The sequence below is a fragment of the Chiloscyllium punctatum genome, chromosome 7 (assembly GCF_047496795.1).
Source record: "Chiloscyllium punctatum isolate Juve2018m chromosome 7, sChiPun1.3, whole genome shotgun sequence".
Lineage (NCBI taxonomy): Eukaryota > Metazoa > Chordata > Chondrichthyes > Orectolobiformes > Hemiscylliidae > Chiloscyllium > Chiloscyllium punctatum.
Genome location: NC_092745.1, coordinates 114,907,524 through 114,934,013, shown reverse-complemented (window position 1 = coordinate 114,934,013; position 26,490 = coordinate 114,907,524). Strand labels below are relative to the sequence as shown.

At 38.9% G+C, this 26,490-nt stretch overlaps 1 protein-coding gene across 15 annotated transcripts in view; it reads left to right on the top strand.

Moving 5' to 3' along the window:
- The window catches only part of ccdc18 (coiled-coil domain containing 18), a 181,630-nt gene that overhangs the window by 103,865 nt on the left and 51,275 nt on the right, over window positions 1–26,490 (top strand). For all 15 annotated transcript variants that reach the window (XR_011961186.1, XM_072574660.1, XM_072574662.1 and 12 more), the window contains 8 exons: window positions 1,353–1,430; window positions 1,633–1,749; window positions 3,572–3,739; window positions 7,049–7,191; window positions 12,603–12,766; window positions 13,219–13,432; window positions 24,809–24,908; window positions 26,315–26,431. Coding sequence is in view for 14 of the 15 variants with exons in the window: in XM_072574660.1 (XP_072430761.1) it covers window positions 1,353–1,430; window positions 1,633–1,749; window positions 3,572–3,739; window positions 7,049–7,191; window positions 12,603–12,766; window positions 13,219–13,432; window positions 24,809–24,908; window positions 26,315–26,431 (1,101 nt within the window). In the remaining variant the exon portion in view is untranslated. The remainder of the gene's footprint in view (window positions 1–1,352; window positions 1,431–1,632; window positions 1,750–3,571; window positions 3,740–7,048; window positions 7,192–12,602; window positions 12,767–13,218; window positions 13,433–24,808; window positions 24,909–26,314; window positions 26,432–26,490) is intronic.

Here is a 26,490-nt window from a genome sequence, read left to right as displayed (position 1 = left end):
AAAGTTCACTTGAGAATGTAACTTTTAAAAAGTTCTGTGCTTTACTTATGAAAGAACTGAAACCCAACATGCCCATTCTAAAAGATGAGAGACTTAACAAACAGTCCAGGTCTTTTTCAATATATAATATTAGTTACATCACACTAAACTTTTGCTATAAATTCTGTGCCTTATGATCTTATACTCCTCAACCACCTGATGAAGGAGCAGGGCTTCAAAAGCTAGTGCTTCCAAATAAACCTGTTGGACTATAACCTGGTGTTATATGATTTTTAACTTTGTACACCCCAGTCTAACACCGGTATTTCAAATCTTAATTAACTATGATTTGTCTTTTGCAAATCCATTAGGCATTCTTTAATTAATCCATACTTAACCAAGATAATGTTAGTTTTGTCTCAAGATCGTCATTTGTCAAAGCTTTCCTGCTGCTGAGATTGAGCTGATTGGCGTGTAGTTGCTGGGTTTAATGTCGTACTGTTTTTTTGAGCAAAGATGCAATATTTGCAATTTTCTAGTCCTCTGATACTAGACACTAACTAAGGAGGATTGGAAGAAGAAAGACACTGTCTGCAGTTTTGGTCCTTGCTTTCCTCAGCATCCTTGAATGTATGCCATCTGGTCCTATGACAGAAAAATCAGCCTGTATTTAAAATTTGCTAGTAATTCTACTTTATGAATTTTCAGCCCATTCCTTAATGTCCCCTTTCACTGTGACTTCAGTGGCAACTTCTTTAGTAAATACAGATGCAAACTTTGCATTTAGTATCTTTACCATATCTGCTATGTCAAGATCTTTTTGCAGTTGAGTTTTCTTCGAAGTCATAATACCCATATAAATCACTGTCGGTCATAAACCTGGAAATAATTTCCATTGATTAGTGCTGCTGAAACTATACTTGCCCATATTATTAAAAAGCAACACTCATGCCAACTTAGTTTAAAGATTCAGATTAAAGACTTCTAAAAGTCTCAAATTATTTCCCAATTATTATGCTTGTGTCAAACCCCACAAAAATGGCAGCTTGGGAGAATTGTTGCCATGACTTGATCTGATGACAAATTCAGCTAAAGAGTAGACCAAATAATTTTGATTTTCTCAGAAAAATCACACAACTGTGTAAATTGATCCATTTACAGCATGAAATCAGAAGCTCTTGAGGTTTCTGATCAAAAAATAGACAAAAATTCAAAATTAAATTTAACATTGGCAGCACAGCTAAATGTTGATATGAACTTTGCAATATTTGGTTATTTCTATTTCTGATTATATTGAGCACATCTATAATGTTGGCTTTGTCTATTCCATGCCACCCAGCATTCTTTCTAACATGGTTTATATATATTTCTAGGAAATAAAGAAACAAGATAACAGAAATAATGCTGCGTTAAAAAGCTTACAAAATCAAACCGATGAAGAAGCTTCCAAAGTCTGTAAACTTTATTTTATACTCATTATAATTCTACTTTTTGTGGATGGTAAATGCATGCAAATGGAAAAAGCATTGATTAGTTAAATTAAAATTGGGTTGCCATTTTATGGACCATTAGTGTATTTCCAAATCAGAAATGCTTAATTGTAGGTTTTCAAGTATTTTGCAACATTTTCACTGTTGTGTTAAATAAACACAGGTTAAGGATTTGGAAAATGCATTAGCAATTTCTAAGGAGGAACTGAACGTTCAGTCACAACAGTTTGAAGATATCAGGGAACAACAAAAAAACCAGATAGAAAAGAAGTCTGAAGAGGTAAATTATACAATGTACTGCTACCATTGTTGAGCAATCTGTTTTGCCAGATATAATTTCTGTTTTATTAATTTCAGAGCTTCAGAACATACGTATATATGTTTATTTTCAGAACTGGCTTTTGTCCTTTCCAACCATGTCGAAAATGTGAAAAGTTTATAAGATTTGACTGTTGATTCTCATTGACAAAATAAATGGCAAATTTAAATATAATTTTTCCTTTCCAATCTGTTATTCTGGATGGTTCCCAGTGAATCATTTCACAAAATGGCTCGGATTTTCCTAAAACCAATTAATAATCCATGTATTTGAGCAGTTCGTGCAGTATTTAAGAACAGATAGGATGCTGCTTAGATATTGTATGGTATGTATTTATTCATTCAGTATCACTTTGTGTTAGAGCATTGTTTGCTTTCAGTGGCCTTGTCAGGTGTTTTTCTCAAAAAGATATTTTACAGATTCCTTTTACAGAGCCAATTATCCTCTCCCACTTTTAAAAAAAAAAATGGCATTGTGCAAAATAACACCAACAGTTGGATGTGAGGAGGAAAGTTGATCTAAATTTCAGCAAGTTTGATGTCTGGTTATCTTTTCTGACCATCGGAATGAGAGGAGAATCAAATAAAGTTCCATAAAATAACCATAAATAACTTGGATTTAGCAATTGAGGAAACAATATCAAAATTGACTAGCATTAAATAAGAATGTATGATAATTAAAATAGCTGTAAAAAGGCTTTGAGAAATAGGAAGTAAAGGATAGCCAATAGCTCTTTGTAGGGGAAAAAATTGTGGTAATTTGCTTGGAAGTAAAATCAGGGAAAGGAAATGCTCATTCTACATATTTGGAGGACCTGAGGTTGCAGATATTAAGTTATTTAAGACTGGCAAGGAATATATTTTAAAAAGCAAGGAGGTAACACCATCCTCAGTTTTGAAGCGAAGCATAGGCTACCAAAGCAAGAACCTATTATTAACTTATTAAAAAAATCTTAGACTGTAGCTGTGGAGTTATGTACATTTTTGGACGAGGATGTCAAAGGAATGAAGAAGATTGCTGTATAGGTTTACGAAAATTTTCAAAAATGGTATTGCCTTTAGAATATAAATACATCAGATGTGTCTGCATTTTTACTGCAGCTCAGAAGGTTCAGCGATCACTTAACAAGCTGTTTTCTGGATTTAAAAGATTATTATTGTAAATTGTAGATTATTTTCTTTGTTAAGGTGGGAATGAATGTTATTAATTTTGGGTAATCATCAAAAAAACTTAATGCTGGGACTATGAAGGTTTCTTTATTTTCCAGATGTTTAGAATTTATTTCTAATGATTAAAACAAATTTACTTCAATAACTGAAGAGATTCTTGGAAGAGTAACGTTAAATTCTGCATATAAAACTGTCAGGAGAATGGTGGTAGATTGGGTGACTCAGAGAAAAGTAGGGCTGAATTGATGGGATGAAAAATACGTTTGTGTTTCGTTGTAACACTCTAAATTTAAGATTATAGAACTTGGGGCTCTGAGGGCTGGCACAAGTTCACTGTTCTGGATTAGTGGTGCTGGAAGAGCACAGCAGTTCAGGTAGCATCCAATGAGCAGCAAAATCGACATTTCGGGCAAACGCCCTTCATCAGGAATTAAACGTCAATTTCGCTGCTCGTTGGATGCTGCCTGAACTGCTGTGCTCTTCCAACACCACTAATCCAGAATTTGGTTTCCAGCATCTGCAGTTATTGTTTTTACCAAGTTCACTGTTATTCACTGAAGTTGCAGCTTTGGGACATGGTGCTGTAAATAGTTGTTGAATTTTATTTTTGGAAGGTACTTTGTCTGCAGAAACAGTTAAAAATATCTGCAATCAATCTGAAGGAGAATAATGAGCAGAATATGCAACTCCAGCAGACCTTGGTACAGTATCAACAAATGTTGCAGGAAGGGACAGCTAGAATTGGAGAGCTGGAAGACCACCAGGCAATGTTAGAAAGACAGGTGATTGTTTTCAAAATATATACTTTCCATTTGAGTTTTATAACATAATCTGATCGAATTTGATATCCTACATTGTTCCTTGCAAGAAGGCTTGCAGTTTTTCACAAGGTGAGTGCATGAAAAAACTCAAGTATAAATCCTTGCCTCAAATGGAATAACACCTTCTACAGATTATAATTGCTTCTTACTTTGCTACAGACCTGCTATTAATTCTGTCCCCTTAGTTATGTAGGTAGATCTATAATAAATGGAAAAGAGAGGTGAAGGTTTTTTAAAAAAAATTCTTTCAGAGATTGTGGCTGTAGTTGTCCAGACCATTTATTGTGCATCATTGATGCAGTTGAGAAAGTGGTGCTAAGCCTTTGCCTTAAATGACTTTGACTCATGTGATGCAACTAGGATAAGAATTTGAGAATTTCAACCTTTTGAATATAAAGATGCAGCATGCACCCAATTGCAAAAGCAGAGTCCTGGAGTTACACAGCAGGGCAGAAGACACAATCTTTCATAGTTGCTGGAGTATGCTTATATTTCTATTATTGCTGGCAAAAGGCACTGTATATTAAATATGCAGAAGGCCAGACACATGGTGGACCTCAACTGAGAAAATATTCAGGAACCTTCTAATTTTGAACTCCAACATGGTCAATTTTCTACATTCCTATTAATTGCAGTCTGTGAATCTCAAAAGTATGGTGGCAGAGATACCTCCTCACCACCACCAACCTGACTTCGTGATGTTTTCTTTGAATTGACGTTTCTCTTCATTGGTTAGTGATTATGGTAATCAACTACAGAGGAATTCGATTATCCAAACATCATTTATCTGAATGACGGATTATCCGAAGGAGATAGAAACATTACATCAAAGAGCTGTTTCAACGCTGATCGCATCTTTTGTTTACAATGATTAACAACGATCTCGGCTCACAGAAATACTGCCAAGAACAGTCCTTGACATCGATGGGAGCTCAGGCACCATCTCCAAATGACTGACCTCCAGCCCTCCCTCTCTCTCCCCACACTTTCTCTGGAGTTATACATAGGGGTGAACCCTAAATCCAGATATTCTCTCTAACATTGTCCTGTACAGGGCAGAGGTGGGACTTGTCAAAAAGTTGTCTGTCTGTGTGCGCTATTTGGAGACTTGCCCCACAAAGACAGCAGCAGTCTTGCTGTTGGTGTCCACTCCGGCTGCCCCGGAGGGGGAGAGCGGCTGATGGTGGCAGGGGCGCACATTGGGGTCGGACAGTGGGTGGTGGCGGGGGCAGTGCTGGTTGCGGGGGGGGGGGGGGTGCGCTTGGGGGAATGTGGTTCGGGGGGCAGTGTTGAACAGAGTTGGGGGAGCGGGGGCGGTGTTGGATGAGGTTGGGGGGTGCAGGCAGGGGGAATGGGGTTGGGGCCAGTGCTGGCCAGGGTTGTGGGGGGGGGGGGGGGGGGGGGGCGGGGACAGGATTGGGGTTGGGCGGAGTTGGGGGACAGGCAGAGGGCGGTGTTGGACGGGGTTTGGGGGGGGGCTCACATGTGGTGTTTTGCTGCACGGGATGTGCTGCAGTCTCTTGAACAGGGAGCAGACTTAACAGAAAACTCTGGGCCCCAGAGGAATGACTCTGAGAGGCATTGAATCAATTAACCGAATAATCAGTTATCTGAAAGAAATAGTGCCCGCCCATCTTGTTCGGATAATCTTGGTTCCTCAGTATTCTGGCATAACTTGTATATCCAGTGTTCGAAGCATACTTGACACTGAGCGTGGAACGATGTCTGTACCTGTCAACTTTCCTGCCAGTCTAAAATATCTGACACTATTGTGTTCACAGCCCAAGCCATCCATCCAGTCTGGTAGACTTCTCTGTGAAAGTGCCATAGGATAGTAGTGAGAGAGGTGGTGAGGAGATAGGAGGAGCAAAATATACTGAAATAGTATACTGCCAATCTGAAAACTTCTGGCAGATTAACACACAGGGTACCAATGAAGAACATTGGAAAAAATGTGCAGTAGAATATTGGATTATAAAATGGAAGGAGCAAGGAATGAAAGTTAAGGGTAGGTTCTTGGAATGATTGGAAATGGGCAATAGCATGCCACCAATTTCTATTTCAGGTTGCTTCTGGTATTGTGTGTCTGGTATGGAGTGATACATGGATTTGCTGATGGGCATAAAATTGTAAATAATTATGCAGACAAAGAGAAAGATGTGGGTATTATTAAATAGTGGGATATTAAGATTTGGTGCAGGTTCACAAGGACATTGATAGGTGTGAAGAAATACAAATATGAAGAAAGACTTGAAACTTTAATGGCTGCTTTTATTAATTTGATAAATATACTTTAAGTTATGAAGGAATGAAGTGGAACCACCAAAACAAACCCTTTAGTTGTGGAGTCTCCAATGGGGTGCATATAAGCTTGAATGTAAGGGAGTTGGGGCTGAGGTTTTTGAAGTTGGTGGTTGAAGTTTAGACTGTTTATAGATGATTGCTGGAAGACAAGTAACGTAGGAACAGGATAGATAGAGGCTAACTACTGACATGGACAGATTGGAGCAAATGGCATTTATTCATACTATAGGTTCTATGAAGATTCCCCATATCTCACAATACGATATTCCATCTTTATTGTGCCATGCATACTGAATGCTCCATGCATTATTACTATGAATATTTTAACAAAACAGGAATTGAATGTTTTCAATGTATTCTGTGATCCCACATGTGAATGTATGAAAATTAAATATTCAATATTTGTCACCAATTATGTATTGTAAATTGTCTTCATTTAGAAATGACAGAATCTTCTTGTATAAGGTAAAACAAAATCTGTCTCTGGTGAGCCTATTCATTTCTATATTATTTATGGAACTGATGTGAAGTTACTTGGTTTACACTTGCAAGATGGTTATTAAGTGAGAATTTTGCTTTATTCTTTCATGTAATTGCCAATGTTTGTTGCCCACCCCGTTTGCCTTTAAACCGATTTCTGGCTAGGCCATTAAAGGGCAGTTAAGAGTCATCCACATTACTGAGAGTCTGGAGCATATGTTTGCCAGGCAGATAGAGAAGGGAAATTTCCTTCTCCAAAGGATACTAATGAACTCAGTGGTTTTCTACGACAGTCAGTGATAACTGTCATAATCAGCTGCATGGTGGGATTTGGATCCACTTTCACAGAAAACTACCCTGGACCTTTGCATCACCAGTCCAGTAATATTGCCACTACTCCACCACTTCACCCTGAGAATCTTAGTAGTTTCACTGCTGTCTTATCATTTAACAATGGGATAAAATGTTGTTATGTTTGTGAAATAGGTTTCTCAACTGGAGCAAGAATTATATAAACAGAAAATGGCCTATACTGATGAGCTCTCAAAAACCGAAGGAAAGCTTTTAAAGGCATATGATGGCCAAGATTCCAAACATCAGCAGGTGGTTGAACTTACCAGTGCTCTGAAGTAAGTTTTGTGGTAGAGGAGATTAATATCTGTCAGAAATGTTGTTGTTATTGTTTTGTTCTTGTAGTTTCCCAAGTGTTGAAAGGACATGGTTGAGTTTTAAATATCCACAACCTGCTTTTGTGTTACATAGCACCCTGATCTTGGTGGGGTTTCAATACCCTTTTGGCAAAAGTAGGCAGTGGATTAGCAAATTTGTTCTTTTGCTGCAGGGCTCTGGTGAATATTTCATCCATCGGAAATCTTGTAGGAACTACATTATAAGCAACTTCAGTCTTTTTTTCTATGAACTGGGGCCCACAACACTGAGTCATTGGATTTGGTATCAGTCAGTTGCTGAGTAGTAAAGCTAGGGTTCCCAGACATGAATAATGTTGGAAATCGAAAACTATAATTGTGTAATGTTTGACTCATTTAATGTGATGTGGAGGTGCCGGTGTTGGATTGGGGTGGACAAGGTTAAAAATCACACAACACCAGGTAATAATCGAACAGGTTTATTTGGGGAAGCACCAGCTTTCAGAGTGCTGCTCCTTCATCAGGTAGCTGTGGAGCAGGGTCTTAAGACACAGAGCTTATAGCAAAAGATTGCACTCATGTGACTGAAACAATACATTGAATAAACCTTGATTACTGTGAAGTCTTTCATCTTTTAGAATGGAATTTATACAATGTTATATGGATTGACTCTGCTTTTTGAGCAAAATAGAATCTGCAGGCAATCAATCCATGTAACATTCCATAAGTTCTTACTTTGGAAGTAGCACCAGTCTGACTCAAGATTGGGATATAGACAGACTCTAACCTCACACCTTTAATGCATTGTCTGAGCTGAGATGTCACTTTTTTTATAAAACCTTAAGTTGTCTCGAGAATGTGACTTCAAAGAAGTTCTGGCGTTTACATATTAATGAACCAAAACCTACAACCCATTCTAAAAGATGAAAGACCTAACAGCAATCTTGGTTTGTTCAATATATCATATCAGTTGCATGACAGTGTAATCTTTTGCTATAAGTTCTGTGTCTTATGATCCTGCTCCACAACTCTCTGATGAAGGAGCAGTGCTCCGAAAGCTAGTACTTCCAAGTAAACCTGTTGGACAAAACCTGGTGTTGTGAGATTTTTAACTTTATTTAATGTGATAACTGTTTTTTAACATGCATTTGTTTGGTTCTGCAAATGGCATGCAGCTTTTTTTTTAAATAAAGCAATGAATTATACATTTACCAAGTTGGCAGAAGTGCAAATTTCACTTTTATAGATATAGACATAATAAACAGATGAATGTGGGTTGTGTCTCCCGAGAAGCCCACCACCTCATGATGTTAATTGAATTAAGATTCTGTCTCTGAGTTGACCATGGATTGTTACATCTAGTGGCATTTATAAAAGATTTTAATATCTAGTGGTATTTGTTTTTCTGATTCAAATACTGATTATTCAGTTGGTTAGTAAATTTGCTATATACCATAAGAATTGTTCTATGTTTTAATCTGATTTGTTTATTCAAAAGTTAGTGATACATACATGAAGTAATTCAGCCCATCATGTCTAAAGTAGCTCAGTATAGCTTTCCAATTATTGCCATTTCCCTGCTCTTTAACCATAGTTAAGTGATTTTTTTTTCCTTTCAAGTCTTTTTATTTGATAAAATCTGCTTCCACCACCTCAAAAATTCAGAATCACAACGTGCTGAGCCTCTATTTCTTTTGCCAAATGCCTTGTCTGTTCGCATTTATAACCAATTAACTGATCTATTACTGAAAACAGTTTGTCTTTACTTACAATATCAAAATCTTTCATGATTTTGAAAGACTGCAATTATCCTCTTAACTTTATTCTGAGAGCAACTCAACCTTTTTGTGTTTTTATGCTATTAGTTTTATTTTGTTACTACTTATGCTATCAATAAAACCTAGGCCCTTCTCAACCGTCCTGCTACTATGAGGAAGTAATGGCCTAATGGTATTATCGCTGGACTGTAAATATAGGGAGACACAACTAATGTTCTGGAGACCTGGTTCAAATCTCACCATGGCAGATGGTGGAATTTGAAGTCAATAAATATCTGGGATAAAGGGTGTAATGATGACCATTGTCAGTTGTTGGGGAAAAAACATTTGATTCACTAATGCCCTTTAGGGAAGGAAACTACTATCCTTACTTGGTCTGGCCTACATGTGACTCCAGTCCCACAACAATGTGCTTGACTCTTATCTGTCCTCTGGTTAATAAGCTGCGCTCACATCTGTTCCTTCAGACTTTTAAAAATTGTATCATCTATATAATCATACCTTTTCTTGATTTTTATGCTGAAGTACAATACTTCACACTTCCCAACATCACATTTTACTGGTTTACCAGTTCTGAAGAAGGGTTTCTGGTCCTGCAACATTAACTCTTTTTCTCTATCCACAGATGCTGCCAGACCTGCTGGGTTGTTCCAGCAATTTCAGTTTTTATTTGCATTTTACCTGCCATGTGTCTGACAACTTGATCTGTGCTGTCCTCATACTCATTTATTATATTTCACAGTTAGTGTCATCTAAAATCATAGAATCATATAGTAGAGAAGAGGCTGTTCGGCTCATCCAGTCTGTGCCACTGAAAATATAATACTGCCTACACTAGTCCCACTTTGCTGCACTAGGCCAGTGGCCTTGGATCTTATGACACTTAAGTGCTCATCCAATTTTTTTTTTTAAAGTTGAGATTTCCTGCCACAGCTACTCTCCCAGACCGTGCATTCCAACCCACTGTCATTCTTGGGCAAACAGGTGATTCCTTAAATCTGCTCTGAACTCCCTACCTTTCACTTTAAAAGTATGCCCCTTGTTATCGACACTTCAACTTAGAGAACTACCTGCTTTCTATTCACCATGCCGCTCATACTCTTATACAACTCTACTAGGTAACACCCCGACACCTCCAAATTCAACCTTCTGTGCTTCCGAGAAAATTATCCAATCCCTGGCCTTTGCTGAAATGTTCCATCCTAGGCAACATCCTGGTCAATCTCCGTCACACGTGTTCTTGTCCAATCACATTCTTTCTATAACGTGCTGAGCAGAACTGCATTTCGTACTCCCAATATGGCCTAATCAGAATTCTGTGGAGCACAGCATTACCTCCCTGACTTATAATCTATGCTATGACTGATAACGGTGAATGTCCCATATGTGGCTTTAACCTGTCCTGTCACCTTCAGGGATCTGTGGACAAGTACCCAGGATTCCTTTGTTCCTCTGAGCTTCCTTGTGTCCTGTCATTCACTGCATATTCCCCTGTCTTGTTCCTTCTTCCAAAGGGCATAATCCCACATTTATCAGGGCTAAATCCCATCTGCTACTGATTTGCCCATCTGACCAAAGCGTTTTATATTCCTTTTGTAACCCAACACATCTCTCCTCATTGACCACCATCAGGCCAACCTTTATGTTACCTGCAAATGTACTTATTGCCACTGCCACACCCCACCCCAAAAATTCTCGACTACATCATTTATGAATTTCACAGACAGCAAGGGACCCAGCATTGATCCATGTGGTATGCCATTGCACACTGGACTTCAGTCACACGAACAGCCTTTTACCACCACCTGTCTCCAGTAATTAAGCCAATTTTAGATCCATCTTGCCAAATTAGCCAGAATCCCATGAGCTCTTACCTTCTTTGACAAGGTCCCACATGGGAAATTGATAATGGCCCTGCTGAAAGCCATATAAACTACATAACTGCTGGACCCTCATCCAAACACTTAATCACCGTCCTCAAAAATTCAACCAGATTTGCAAGGTATGATAATCTCCTTCTGACAAAGCTATGCTGACTATCGTTGAGCACACTTTACCTCCCAAAATGGCGATTCATTTTCTCATTTTCTATTTTCTGAAATAGTTTCCCTATCACTGATGTTGTGCACACTGGTATGTAGTTCCCTGGTCTATCTCTGTATCACCCTGTTGTACAGTGGAGCCACAGTAGCTGACCTTCATTAGCTGGGGCCAGAGATGATTTAAAAATTTGGATCAGGCCCCTTTAATTTCCTCCCTTGTCTCCCAAAGCAACCTGGGATACAACTCGTCTGGACCTGGGTATTTGTTCACTTTTAAATCTGCCAAAACCTCGCAAAACCAGCTCTGTTCTTCTGTCAACCTGCTCATGGACTTCACAGACCATCTTCTTGAACTTGATAGTTGCATTCCCCTTGTCTCAAGTGAAGATAGATGCAACACAGTCATTTAACACACAATCAGTATCCTCCAGCTTCACGCACAGATTGTCCCCATGGTCTGTATGGGCTTTACTCTTTCCCTGGTTATTCTCTTACCCTGGGTATTCTCTTACCCTTGACATACTTGTAGAATAACTTAGGTTTATCCTTAATCTTGCCCATCAATATTTTCCCATGACCCTCTTTGCTCTTAATTGCTTACTTGAGTTTCCTTGCACTTTATAAACTCCTCAAGGGCCTTCATTGTTTTGTATCTGTATGCATCTCTTTTCCTTTTTGTCTCACCATAAATGTACCTGGACATCCATTGTTCGCTGGGCTTATTGCTCTGACGTTTCACCCGAATGGAGCATGTTGGACCTGTATTTCCTAAGTTTCTGAATGCCGAACACTCTTTTGCTGTAGATTGACCTTCAGATAGCTGTTCCCAATCTCTTTTTGGCCACATCGTACCCTCTTTTAATAAACTCTGTCTTCCTCTCAGACCAGTTTTCTCCTTTTCTAAAACTAAAAACCTAGATTTATGGTCAATATCTTAAAATGCTCTTCTACTGACACCTCAAACGCCAATGTGGCTTCAACCAGAAGATACTGATGAGGGCAAGAACTTCTGCCCATCATCCTTGTGTGACTTACTATTTAAGTCACCATAGAACCCAATTGTTTATGAAATGAACTGAAGAGCAGATGATTGTGTGAGAAAATTTTCCCTGACCATGGTGGATGTGATGCCATTTCAGACACTTGCTGTGATCCTTGAATTCTGAAATGGAAACTTCTGGCTGTGGAAATTGAACGATACTATGCTGTGAAAGCTATTTTCTTAATTAAGTTATTGTTTATAAAATTTTAAATGTAATCTGGATTCACTTTGCATTTGGAAAATGAGGCTCTGTTTTAATTTCTTTCAAAAAAAGCAAAGCTCTTTTTTTTGCCTTTAGGGTTAGATATTCATCTCATGACTGTCATTTTTAAAAATATATTTAGACTAAGTCTTAAGTATCTTTACTTTTGAGTATGTGTTGTGCATTTGGTTATCTGTTGGAAACTTCCAGAAGCTTGTATTTGGTTCTGCAAATTGTATTTAAGAATTGTAATACCTTTAAGATAAAAGTATTACATCAGCCTGTTTATGTTTGTGTGAGTAATTCACGGTACTTATCTTTTTTTTCAGGGAAATAAAGACTGCGATGGATAAGAGTAAAGATGAAACTACTGCACTGGAAAAAGAACTTCTTCAATTGAGACGTGATAGTGCAAACAAGGATATTCAGCTTAACCAGCTGGAAATGACTTTGCGGAATACACAGATCGAATTGGACAAGAAGTCTGACCAAGGTAGAAAGTATCTTTGTGTGTGTGTTTTTCATATATATATATATATATATATAATATATATATAAAAAGTACACACACAGAATACTATTCCAAGTATGTACAAGTTCATTCGTGTATGCACTAATTAATCAACATAAATAATGGTATAATGTTATTTAAGGCCATTTCAAAAAATACAAAATAAGTTTTCTGTGGTGTGCCTGATATAATTCTGATTTGTTTCTTGTTTTCTCTTGCGCCATCTGAACTTTAATTTTATATAAAGAGTTACTAATTTCAACAAGTATGAAACAAAATTAGATTTCCGCCTGTGAAATATTATCAGATATGTCTTAACCAGTTCATACACCATTAAAGTGCAGTGGTTAATAGTTAAATAACCAAACAGAACTTTGTAAATATTTTTCCATTATGTAAGTATGTTTAAGTTTGAAAAATTAATTCCCTGGTAGTGCTTGATCTGGAAGAAAATCTTCACAAGATTGAGACAGACCGAAGAAATGCTTTGCAGGAAAATCAGAAGATAGAAGCACAGTTGAGGAATGCACGCAGTGAATTACATGACACTTTAAATCAGCTGAAAGAGCTACGAGATGTCCTTCAAACAGCTCAGAATAACATGGAGGAAAAAAAGAATGTTATTGAAGAGCTCACACGTGAAATTCGGTGAGTTACTTCATCTACTGGAGCAAAGAAGTGAACTGTATTACATTGAATAATCGGTTTGGACCATGTCAGTTTCTTCCTTTGATTTCTTATCATATTTCAGTGCTCCATAAATGTCACATTGAGCAAATGTGTATTTCATGTTTACATGGTATCAACTATATGCATATTCTATCTAAATATAGAACAGGCCATTGCAATATTAATTATGTATGTTGCCAAGCGCAAAAGTTCAAAATTCAAAGCCGTACTCCTTGAGACTACAAAAGATGAAGTTTGGCAAAATTTATGTACAATGGTTTTATCAAAATGAATTAGATTTTATATCAAAATTCTGTGATGTTGAGATTGTTAAGTGGTATACTTTCAACCTTTAATGCGTCTCCTTTTTTTTTGTTAGTTTCACGTATTCAAATAAAATATTTCTGGATCAAAAAATACTAATTTAAAAAAATTTAGTGGAGCAGAATGCAAGATTTCAACTGGTTTGTTGAAGTGACTGTGAGTTCCACTTAAATTGAAAGTGTATGTTTGTAAAGTAATGGATTACATTATTACTCTACATCCATTCATTTAACTGCATTTGAATGTAAAAAAAAATATAAAGAAGAGCTTTTTATAAAATTGTTTCAGTCTGTTTTCCAACTTTATTTGTACATTTCGTCAATGTGATTATCTGATCAAACTCATGGTATTATAAAGCCCTTCTTTGATGTGAACGGAATTCAGCATTTTCAGACCTAAGTGCCAATCGATTTGTCGTTTAGTAGCATGTCTGCTTTGAGGGCTATATCTAAATATAAGATGAAAAAAATAGAGTGGGGAAAGATGGAATGTTTTTTCTTCAATTATATCAGTCTCACCTGTGAGTTGAGAATTTCTCTTGTGAATTCACTTTTTGACGTATTATTAATTCGGCTTCACTGATTGGGCCACTTATTGCACATCCCTTGTCACCCTTGAGAAGATGGTTTTGAGCTGCTTTCATATGAGCTGCAACCCATTTGCTGTCAGCAATGCCATTAGGGAGGGAGTTCCAGGATTTTGACCCAGCGACACTGAAGAAGTCGCGAGATATTTCCAAGTCAGGATGATTTATACTTTGGAGGGAAACTTGCTGCTGGTGGTGGTGTAGATGCTGTCTAAGGATCCTTGCTGAATTTCTAGGATCCTTGCTGAATTTCTGCATTCCATGCTATAGATGGTGCATACTGCTGATGCTGTGCCTAGGTGGTGGAGGAAGTGTATGTTTGTGGATGTGATGCTATTCAAATGGGCTGCTTTGTCCTGAATGGTGTCGAGCTTCTTGAGTGTTGTTGGAGCAGCATTCATCCAAGCAAGTGGTGAGTGTTCCATCACACCTTTCACTTAAAGCCTTGTAATGTTGGACATACTTTGGGTAATCAGAAGATGAGTTCTTTGCTGCAGGATTCCTAGCATCTCAACTGCTGTTGTCGACACAGTGTTTATATGGCTAGTCCAGTTCTGTTTCTGGTCAGTGGTGACCCACAGGAAGCTGATAGTGGTGTATTCAGTGATGGTAATGCCATTGAATGTCAAGAAGAGATGGTTAGAATCTCTCTTATTGGTGATGGTCATTGACTGGCACTTGGGTGGCACAGATGTTATTTGCTACATCAGCCCAACCCGAATGCCAGGTCTTGTTGCATTGGTCATGGACTCCTTCAGTACCTGAGGAATCCTGAATGTTGCTGAACATTGTGCAATCATCAGTGAACATCTCCAGTTGTAATGTTGTGATGGCGGAAAGGTTATTGATAAAGCTGCTGAAGAAGGTTAGGCCAAAGACACTGACCTGAGGAACTTCTGCAGAGCAATTCTGTTGCTGAGATATCTGACTTCTAACAACAACAGCTATATTCTTTTTTGCCAGGTATGACTTTAACCAGCAGACTTTCCCTCTGATTTCCATTGACCATAGTTTTACTCTGACTTTTTAATGCTACACAAGACCACATGTGGCCCTGATGATGAAGGCAGTCATTTTCCCTCTCATCAGTTTCTCGTTTTTTACGGCCTTCATTAGAACATGGTGAAATTAGGCCAGGAGCTGAGTATTCCTGATAGGACCCAAACTGTGCACCAGTGAGCATGTTATTTCCAAGCAAGTGCTGCCTAATACCACAATTGATGACATCTTTCATCCCTTTACTAATGATCAAGAGGGCAGACAATTGATTTGATTGATTATTGTCACAAGTATCAAGACACAGTGAAAAGTATTGTTTTGTGTATTAACCAGACAAATCAAACCTTACATAAATATATCAGGGTAATAAAACAGAATGCAAAATATAGTGTTTTGGCTACAGGGAAGGTACAGAGAAAGATCAGCTTAATATGTTAGAAGTCTGTTCATAAGTCTGATAACAGTGGGGAAGAAGCTAAGTTGGCTGAGTTGAATTTATTTTGCCTTTTGTGTACAGGGAGTAACTGTGAAATTTTCCACGTTGCTGATTAGGTGCATGTTGTAGCTGTACTGGAACAGCTCAGCTAGGAGCGTGGAATATTCTGGAGAACACATCTTCAGCACTATTAGAGTCATAGAGATGTACAGCATGGAAACAGACCCTTCGGTCCAACCTGTTCATGCCGACCAGATATCCCAACCCAATCTAGTCCCACCTGCCAGCACCCGGCCCATATCCCTCCAAACCCTTCCCATTCATATACCCATCCAAATGCCTCTTAGATGTTGCATTTGTACCAGTCTCCACCACATCCCCTGGTAGCTCATTCCATACGCATACCACCCTCTGTGTGAAAACGTTGCCCCTTAGGTCTCTTTTATATCTTTCCCCTCTCACCTTAAATCTATGCCTTCTAGTTCTGGACTCCCTGACCCCAGGGAAGACTTTGTCTATTTATCCTATCCATGCGCCTCATAATTTTGTAAACCTCTATAAGGTCACCCCTCAGCCTCTGATGCTCCAGGGAAAACAGCCCCAGCCTGTTCAGCCTCTCCCTGTAGCTCAGATCCTCCAACCCTGACAACACCCTTGTAAATCTTTTCTGAACCCTTTCAAGTTTCAAAACATCTTTCCGATAGGAAGGAGACCAGAACTGCACGCAGTATTCCTACAGTGGCCTAACCAATGTCCTGTACAGCCGCAACATGACCTCCCAACTCCTGTACTCAATACTCTGACCAATAAAAGAAAGCATACCAAACGCCTTCTTCATTATCCTATCTATCTGCGACTCCACTTTCAAGGAGCTATGAACCTGCACTCCAAGGTCTCTTTGTTCAGCAACACTCCCTAGGACCTTACCATTAAGTGTATAAGTCTTGCTAACATTTGCTTTCCCAAAATGCAGCACCTCGCATTTATCTGAATTAAACTCCATCTGCCACTTCTCAGCCCATTGGCCCATTTGGTCCAGATCCTGTTGTAATCTGAGGTAACCCTCTTCGCTGTCTACTACACCTCCAATTTTGGTGTCATCTGCAAACTTACTAACTGTACCTCTTATGCTCGCATCCAAATCATTTATGTAAGTGACAAAAAGTAGAGGGCCCAGCACCGATCCTTGTGGCACTCCACTGGTCAAAGGCCTCCAGTCTGAATAACAACCCTCCACCACCACCACCCTCTGCCTTCTACCTTTGAGCCAATTGTGTATCCAAATGGCTAGTTCTCCCCTGTATTCCATGAGATCTAACCTTGCTAATCAGTCTCCCATGGGGAACCTTGTCAAACGCCTTACTGAAGTCCGTATAGATCACATCTACTACTCTACCCTCATCAATCTTCTTTGTTACTTCTTCAAAAAACTCAATCAAGTTTGTCAAATGCTTTTAGGAACTGTAGCCTTTGCAGGATCTAATGCTTGCAGCCATTTCTTTATCTTACATGGAGTGAAGGGAATTCTCTGAAGATTGGTAGCTGTGATGCTTGGGAGCTCTGGAGGAGCTGAGATAAAAACCATACAGTTTTGTGGGATTTTAATAGTTCAGTTGGCTGGACAGCTGGTTTGCGATGCAGAGACATGCCAACAGCACGCTTCATTTCCTGCATTAGCTGAAGTTACCATAAAAGTTCAACCTTCTCACCCTTGCCGTTTGGTGACCTTTAGGTTTAACCTCCCCATCAGTTATGTGTCTCCAATGACAGAACAACTCTCTCTGGTTTTCTGGGACTGTGGCAACTTTACTGTTTATATTCCCTCACATGAACTTTTGTAATTATTTTTCCTATGAAATGTTTCCATCCACTGCAGCAGTATTTTGCTTAATCACAGTAACATCAGTGCACAAGCAGGTCATGCAACCCATTGAGCCTACTCCATCTTTTAATAATATGATAGCTGGTTCTTAGTGCCACAATACATTTCTCAGTGACTCCCAGGTGCCTTGATTCTCTCAAGAGTTTGAAAATGTCAGTCAAAACCTTGGATATACCCAATGACTGAGAAATCCAAGCAAAGTAGAAAATTTTTAAGATTCATATTCCTGAATGAAGAAATTTCTCTTTATTTTAGTCTAAACTGGCCGCACTCACTTTCCTTGAAGGTGGCAGTAAGACACCATCTTGAACCACAGCACTCTTTGTGGTACAGGTACACCAACAGGTGTTATTAGATAGACAGATCAAGGAGCTTGACCCAGCAATGATGAAGGGGCAGTTTCAAGTCAGGAAGGTGTGTGACTAGAAGGGGAACTTGCCGGTCGGTTTGTTTTCATACGCCTGCTTCCTTTGGTGATGGATGTGAAGTTAGATGGTGCTTTTTAAAGAAAATTGTGAGATGCCATAGTGCATTTATAGATGGTTTACACTACAGCCGAGGTGGGACACTGATGGATGGAGCAAGGTTTCAGGTGGGGTGCTCGCTCAGTAACCTCTTGTGCTCTGAATGGTGTTGAGCTTCTTAGATGTTTCTGCAAAGTTATAATTATTCCACCACTGTCCCAAGTTATAACCTGTGAATGTGGAAAGGTTTTGGAGGATCCAGGAATACATTATGTGCCATAATAGACCCAGATGAAGACATGCTCTTTCACCACTGCTGTTATCGAGTTATACAGCACGGGAACAGGCCCTTCCATCAACTCACCCATGCCACTGACCAGACATCCCAATCTAACCTAGTCCCATTTGCCAGCATTTGGCTCATATCCCTCTTAAGCCCTTCCGATTCATATACCCATCCAGATGCCTTTTAACTGTTGTAATTGCCTCCATCACTTTGTCTGGCAGCTCGTTCCAGACAAGTGCCACCCTCTGCGTGAAAAAGTTGTCCCTCAGTTCCTTTTTAAATTTTTCTCTTCTCACCATAAACTTATGTTCTCTAGTCTTGAACTCACTCACCCAGGAAAAAGACTTGGCTATTGAAACTATCTATGCCCCTCATGATTTTATAAACGTCTATAAAGTCATTCATAAGCCTCAGTCTGTTCAGCCTTTCTCTGTAGCTCAAATCGTCCAGTCCCAGCAACATCCTTGTTTCTGTACCCTTTCAAGTTTATCAGCATCCTTCCTCTCGTAGCGCATCCAGAATTGTATGCGGTATTCCAAATATGGCCTCACCAGTGTCCTGCATATCAGCACCATGACATCCCAATTCCTATACTCAGTGTAGCGAAAGTGAATTCTGCAGATGCTGGAGATTAGAGTCAAGAGTGTGGTGCTGAAAAGGTACAGCAGGTCAGGCAGCATCCAAGGAGCAGGAAAATCAACATTTTGGGCAAAAGCCCTTCATCAGGAATGAGGCTGGGAACCTTGGGGTTGGAGAGATAAATGGGAGGGGGGTTGGACTGGGGAAGGTAATTGAGACAGGCTACTGCAGGAATTGCAAAACCTGCGCCGACATCACCTCCTTCACCTCCATCCAAGGCCTTCATCTGCACTTCCACACATGTAATTTACTGTATCTGTTGCTCCCGGTGCAGTCTTCTCTACGTTGAGGAGACAGGACACCTACTCGCAGAGCGCTTCAGAGAACATGTCTGGGATATCCACACCAATCAACCCCACCGCCCCGTGGGCCGAACATTTTAACTCCCCCTCCCACTCTGCCGAGGACATGCAGGTCCTGGGCCGCCTCCATTGCCACTCCCATATTACCCGACGCCTGGAGGAAGAACGCCTCATCTTCAGCCTCGGGATCCCCCAACCCCTGGCATCAGTGTGGATTTCACCAGTTTCCTCATTTCCCCTCTTCCCCCCCCACCTTACCCCAGTTCCAACCTTCCAGCTCAGCACTATCCTCATGGCCTGTCCCCTCTGTCCATCTTCCTTCCTGCCTATTGGCTCCACCCTTCCCTCCAACCTATCACCTTTGCCCCCACCTCCATCCACCTATTGCACTCTCAGCTACCTTCTCCCTAGCCCCATTCCTGATAAAGAGCTTTTTCCCAAAACGTTGATTTTCCTGCTTCCCGAATGCTGCCTGACCTGCTGTGCCTTTGCAGCACCACACTCTTGACTCCTATACTCAGTGCACTGACCAATACAGGCAAGTCTGCCAAACACCGCCTTCACTACCTTGTCTACCTTTGTGATATTTTACATGAAAGCAATGTTATTCTTGTGCATATTCTAAATGGCACACGTTTTGTTTTGGTTCCACTATATTAAAGGTTGTTTTCTAGTAAATACAAATGAGAGGGACTGCATTGTTGAAGAGGAGAGTATGAAACAGACTGGTAAGCTAGAGGAGATACTAGTTAGGAAGGAAGATGTGTTGGGCATTTTGAAAAACTTGAGGATAGACAAGTCCCCAGGGCCTGACGGGATATATTCTAGGATTATGTGGGAAGCAAGAGAGGAAATTGCAGAGCCGTTGGCAATGATCTTTTCATCTTCACTGTCAACGGGGGTGGTACCAGGGGACTAGAGAGTGGCGAATGTTGTGCCCCTGTTCAAAAAAGGGAATAGGGATAACCCCGGTTGATTGCCTGTTAACAAGTGCTCACCACAATTCTTAATTTCTTTTCAACTGAACATTTGATATACTGTAAATAAGCTGGTAATCATCTGCTTTGTGCTCCCAATGAAATTGAATTTCGATATTGCTTGATCCTTTACCTTCCTATCAGCAATCATCTCAAATCTTGGTGATCACTCCTTAGAAAGTCTTTAAAACTCTGCATTCCTAATGAAAAATTCCAACTGCTGTCTTTCTGCAAGCAAGTCTGATGCCCAGCTGACAACAGCACGCAACCAACCAGAATTTTGTGTATAAAGGTTTCTTAACCAACTATCATAATCCTAGCTTTAAAATAACTGTTATAGACCAGGTTAGGCCCCCTCAAAATATTTTAAAAAGGACCCTAGACCCTAACTTTTATTTTTTTTTTAGGCAGATATAAAGTGAATATTCCAGAAGTAATGCAGTTGGTCAAACCACTCAGCTTTAAACAAAACAGAATTTATTTAAACTACGGATGAAACACAGACGAAATAAAACATAATTTATTATAGCTTAATTTATTTGGTATCACAACCAACTCAATCGCAACTTAACGAAGCTGTTCCAATTCCTGCAACATCCCATAAACACTCCTTGGCAAATGGTAAATTCAAACACAGGTTCTTGGAGGCAGGAGAGGTTTCATAGAATCCCTACAGGGTTGAAACAGGCTCTTAAGCCCAACAAGTCCACACCAATCCTCTGAAGAGTATCCCACCCAAATCTATTCCCCTACCCCCACTACCCTACATTTACCCCTGACTAATGCACCTAACCTATATATCCTTGAACACTATGGGCAATTTAGCATGGCCAGTTCAATTAACCTGCATATCTTAGGATTGTGGGAGGAAACCAAATCATTCCGAGGAAACTCTCTCGCAGAGATGGGGAGAATGTGCAAACTTCACACAGTCGCCCGACGCTGGAATCGAATCCGGGTTCCTGGCACTGTGAGGCAGCAGTGTTAACCACTGAGCCACTTTGCTGTATTTAGGTTTTGGAGAGGAACTTCAGGCAAGAAATATCAGTTGAAGCATGGAATGTCTTTCACTGTAGCTGCTTCTCTAAGTTTTGTGACTGCTTGTTAAAATGAACCAAACTAGAAAAACAAACCTTAACCGGGAGAACTGGCTGCTTTACACCTCTGCCTTTACAAACCCTCTTGATAAAAACCAAGGACAACATAACCTTGTTAAAGGTGCAGCATTGTTGCATTACTCTGTAGTGAATTTTACATTTCTGAATTAAATTCTTGTGGAGAGCTTATCCCTGCATGTAAAGTTTGTAGGTTTTGATGCAGGCTCGAACCAAAACCAGGAAACGAAACAGATACTAAGGAAACAAAGGTGCACTGAGATTTGGAATTTAAAATTGTTGGGCATACTGAAGCTGGATGAAAGACATAAAAGGGCATAAACTGGGTGATGGAACTGATGATAAGTTCTGTGATGCAAAACAGGCAAGCTGAGGCTGGGAATAAATTGCTGCAGCTGTTTCTTTTACTTGAAGATAACATTGATATATTTACCCCATCCAGATCAAATTAAGCAAGTTCTGTAGACGACTAACATGCTCATGTTAGTTGGTTGTGTGCTGATGCTAGGTGGGGATCACGTCAGCTAATAGAAAGTGAGGAGCTGGAGTTCTTCATGAGGAACACAGTTTTGAAGGACTGTAACTGAGAGTGAATATTAAAATCTGAGCTGACTGCAGAGCGAATTCGTAGAACATCATCTTAGCTGTATCTGCCATTTATAGTTTATAATTTGCCTATTAATACATATTAAACTTGGATTGATTCTGAATGTTGAAGAATGGCTATTTAAGATAGTGTGTACTGTTGTGATGCTGCTCCTTTAACTAACAAGGTTACGTTGTCCTTGTTTTTTTTCAGAGGGTCCAGAAGGCAGAGGTTCCGATATGTCTGGAAGTATCTACTTGAAAAAGCTTTTTTTTAAAAAAACACTTGTACAATGGAAGGAGGAATGGCAGTTCTCTTAGATCAGGGTCGGGTTTGGTTTGGTTTTAGTAAGCTGTATTGTTTGCACCAGCTGGTCAAGTTTTAGCTGGGAACGCAGAGAAGCTACTGGGGAGCAAAAGGAGCAGTTCCATGCTGATCCTCTCTCTCTCTCTCTGACGTCTCTCCTGTAAGAACCTGTGTTTGATTTAATTTTATTTTTGCCAAGGGGTGTTTATGGGGATGTCGCAAGTATTTGGAACAGCATCATTAAATTGTGATAGAATCAATTGGTTTTCAATCGGTTAAGTTATTCTAAATTAGGTTCTCTTTTGTTCGTATTTCATTCAGTAGTCTGTAAATAAATTCTGTTTTGTTTAAAATTGAGCGGTTGGGTCAGCTGCATCACTCCTGGGATATCTATTCTGAACCTGCTTAAAACAACTAGAAACATTAGGGTCTGGGCTGCCTTCTTGAAATGTTTTGAGGTGGTCTGGCCTGGCCCATAACATTGTTCACTTTAACTATTGTGAAATTCTTCTGTTTTAAACAGTGCAATCTTAAGACTTAATTCCTTTAGTAAAAACTGGATTTTAGATTTCTTACAGATTAAAAAAAAATGAAGTTACTTGCCTTTACAGAGGTCATAACAGGCCATCAGGCAGCTAATTCTATCCAAATATCTAATGTAATTGTTGCAACACCGCACACAGCCAATTTTGGTTTGGAGGAAGTACCATGATTTTCCTCACACTAACTGATTCAGGCGACATATTAATGTGAATTTTGCTCTGAGGGACATTTTGTTTTGCTTTTACTGGATAAATGGAAGTTTTTATTGAAACGGGTATTATGTTTTGCGTAATTAGAAACTCGTGGGAATTCTTTCCACGAGAATTAATTCCTGCAAAATGTCTGCAGCCCTCTAATCAATTGCTTAGAAACTTTAGTCTATCACTCGTGGAGCATGTAAATTATTGTTTCTAAGTAATAGGATGTCCCTGTTCCAATAGGCTATAGAGATATATTTTATATTTATGCTTTTAATTTACATTTTGCGATGGAAAGATTGAATACCCATGAGAAGAAGCAGGAGTGGGACTAGCTAATAGTTGTTTTCTGCAACTGGCATAAGCCAAATGGCATCTTTGTATTTTCTGACTTCAAACTTATTCATTTATGGAACATCGCCTTCACTGACAAAGCCAGCATTTATTCTCCATCACGATCTGTAAATAGCAATAGGTTACAGATAATCAGTTGTATTGGTATAGTGCATTCTATTCACAATGCAGATAAGCACAGAGCATCTGGAAGTTTGTAAGCTTTCACAATTGACTGAAACTTTGTGGATGGACAAGTTGAAGATAATTGGTGAAGCAAGGTGCTTCCTTGGACCCATGTATATCCTCTAATTCTTCAATTATTTATTGAAACTGTGGAGTTCATGTTTGTTCTATCGTGTGTGGATTAGAAAGAATGCAAGCTAGTATAAAAGACTTTTTGTTTAGTTCACATGGATTCTATTAAATGTGTTACTATGTTAACTCTGATTTAAAAATAATTATACTGAACAAAAGACAGCATACCCTGCAGCAATTATCCAGATATCTAAAGAATTGAACATTACATTTAGAAAATTGATCTGAAGTGGTAAACACATCAAGACCATTTTCTTTGTACCAAGTTTAAAAGGCCCAGAGTATTTTTTATCTTGTAAATATTTGTTACAGATTTCATGTTTTTAAATATTTGTGCTTTTAGAGGGAAAAAAGTTTGCTTTCTATTTCAAGCCTTTATCGATAGTTGATGTTTTCTGGTATCTTGTGATGTGATTCATGTGACAACTATTTAGAGCAATTTTTTTTGTGTACAAAGTTCAGAGCAAGAAATTGGTGATCTCCCTAGAGAACATTAAAGTTTTAGGAATAATGATATAAACTTTCTAGCTTGTTGGCAGAGCTAGATCTTCCTTACAGGCCAAGTTGTTTGATGAAAAGAATCTCCTGAATGTACTCTTTCAGCTCTGGGGTTAGACTTTTTGGGATGTTTAACACATTGTCCATGAGAGTTATGATGAGTGGACCAGCAAGTGATTTTGCTATCACTTCAACTCATTTTCATTGTATTTAGGGCTGTTACTGTAGCATTTCAACCATCGGGCATCTAATTGTGCAATATCCTTTTCACGTAGAAAGTTTTAAATTTTGAACAAGAGTCCTATCAGACTTAAAACGTTAAATCTGTTTCTCTTGCCATAAATGTTGTCCGACCTACTGTGTTTCTCCAGCATTTTCTGTGTTTGTCTCAAAATTGAATATAGTTTGATTTTTGTGATTATTACAGGATTGCTGAAAGCTAATGGGGTTTTGTTGCACATATGATGGGATAATCGTACAGTGGTCACTGCATCACCCCTTTAAAGCTGTTCTACAAAGCAAAGTGATTTTGTATACTTTTACTGATTTTTGTTTCTTCAATAGGCAATACAAAAATGAATTACAGGACAGAAATGTGAAAATCATTGAGATGGACCAGGCACTTAAGGACAGGCAATGGGAGCTCCAACAGAGAGCAGCTCAGGTATCCTGTAAACATGTGATTTTGCAGCATTTTATGATCAGTACCTTGTCCACAGCTTTCCTTATTCAGTTGATGCTTCATATATTACGTATCTCTAACCATGATATTCAGACATTTTTTTCCAGCTTTTTGTTTCAAACTAATTTTAGGGTAATTTGCAGCAAACCAGCAGCTATTTCCTCTGTTGTGTTTTCATTGCTTATTTTACCAGAAGTGCAAACTACTTCAAAGTATGACAAATGATAACTAGGTGGACAGTATTTGGGAATGACTAGAGATATTTACATCAATTCCTCAAGGTTGATATGACAGTTTTGAAGGAGTTGGGGACTATGTTAGATTAGTGATACATTCATGACATTGAAGTAGTTTGCTGAAAAATCAGAAATTTGCAGCCTGTTCATACTATTATGAAGTATGAATCTAGATTTATCCAACTATAAAGCAGAGCAGAAATGAATAATCAGTATTGAAATAAAGGATTGTAATTAAGCATTTTGTTTTTAGTGACTCAGATGAATTGCTGATGCTTTAATTGATTTGAGTTATCTGGAAATTATTTGGAATTTTTACAAAACTAATAATCGAATATTATTTTAAGCTTACCTTCTTGAAACCTTCAGCAATCTAACTACCTCAGTAGAAATACTTAGCGTTACAAAGAAACTCACTTCACTAAACAATCCCAGTTTAATAGATGATGTGATCATATAGAGAGTTATAGAGTCATACTGCACGGAAACAGACCTTCGGTCCAAACGTAATTCCAACCTAAACCAGTCCCACCTGTCTGCTCCTGGATCATATCCCTCCAAACCTTTCCTATTCATGTATCTATCCAAGTGTGTTTTAAATTGTAATTGTACTCGCATCCACCATTTTCTCAGAAAGTTCATTCCACATGCGAACCACCCTCCGTGTTTAAAAAAAATTGCTTCTTATGTCTTTTTTAAATTTCTCTTCCCTCCCCTTAAAAATGTGCCCTTTAGTCTTGAAATCCTCCATCCTAGGGAAAAGACAACTTCCATTAACTTTAGCTCTGCCTCTTATTATTTTATAAATTTCTACGACATTGCCTCTCAGCCTGCTGCACCCCAGTGGAAAAACCTCAAGCCTATCCAGCCTTTCTTTATAACTCAAGCCTTTCATACACGGCAATATCCTGGTAAATCTCTTCTGAACCCTCTCCATTGATAATATCCTTCCTATAACTGGGTGACCAGAACTGGACACTATTATTCTCTCAGGAAGAATATTCCAATTATTAAAACAACAAAGTAAATTTTATCCAACATTCACATTCTAACTGCAGCTTTTTTTTTACTGCATAGGACTCAGCTCAAACAAAACCTGAAACTTGAACTTCAGTATCAAATTAACCATTTTAAAATATATTTATTTCACAGCTCACACAATTGGATATGAATGTTCATGAGCATAAGACAGAGATGGAGCAGAAAATGATCTGTTTACAAAGTTCTTTGGAGAAATCTGAGTTGAACGTTAAGGAGCATACTAAACAGGTTTGATGTTCCTCTTTTAAATATCATAGTTTTAACTTTGCTTTTAATTCAGCTAATCC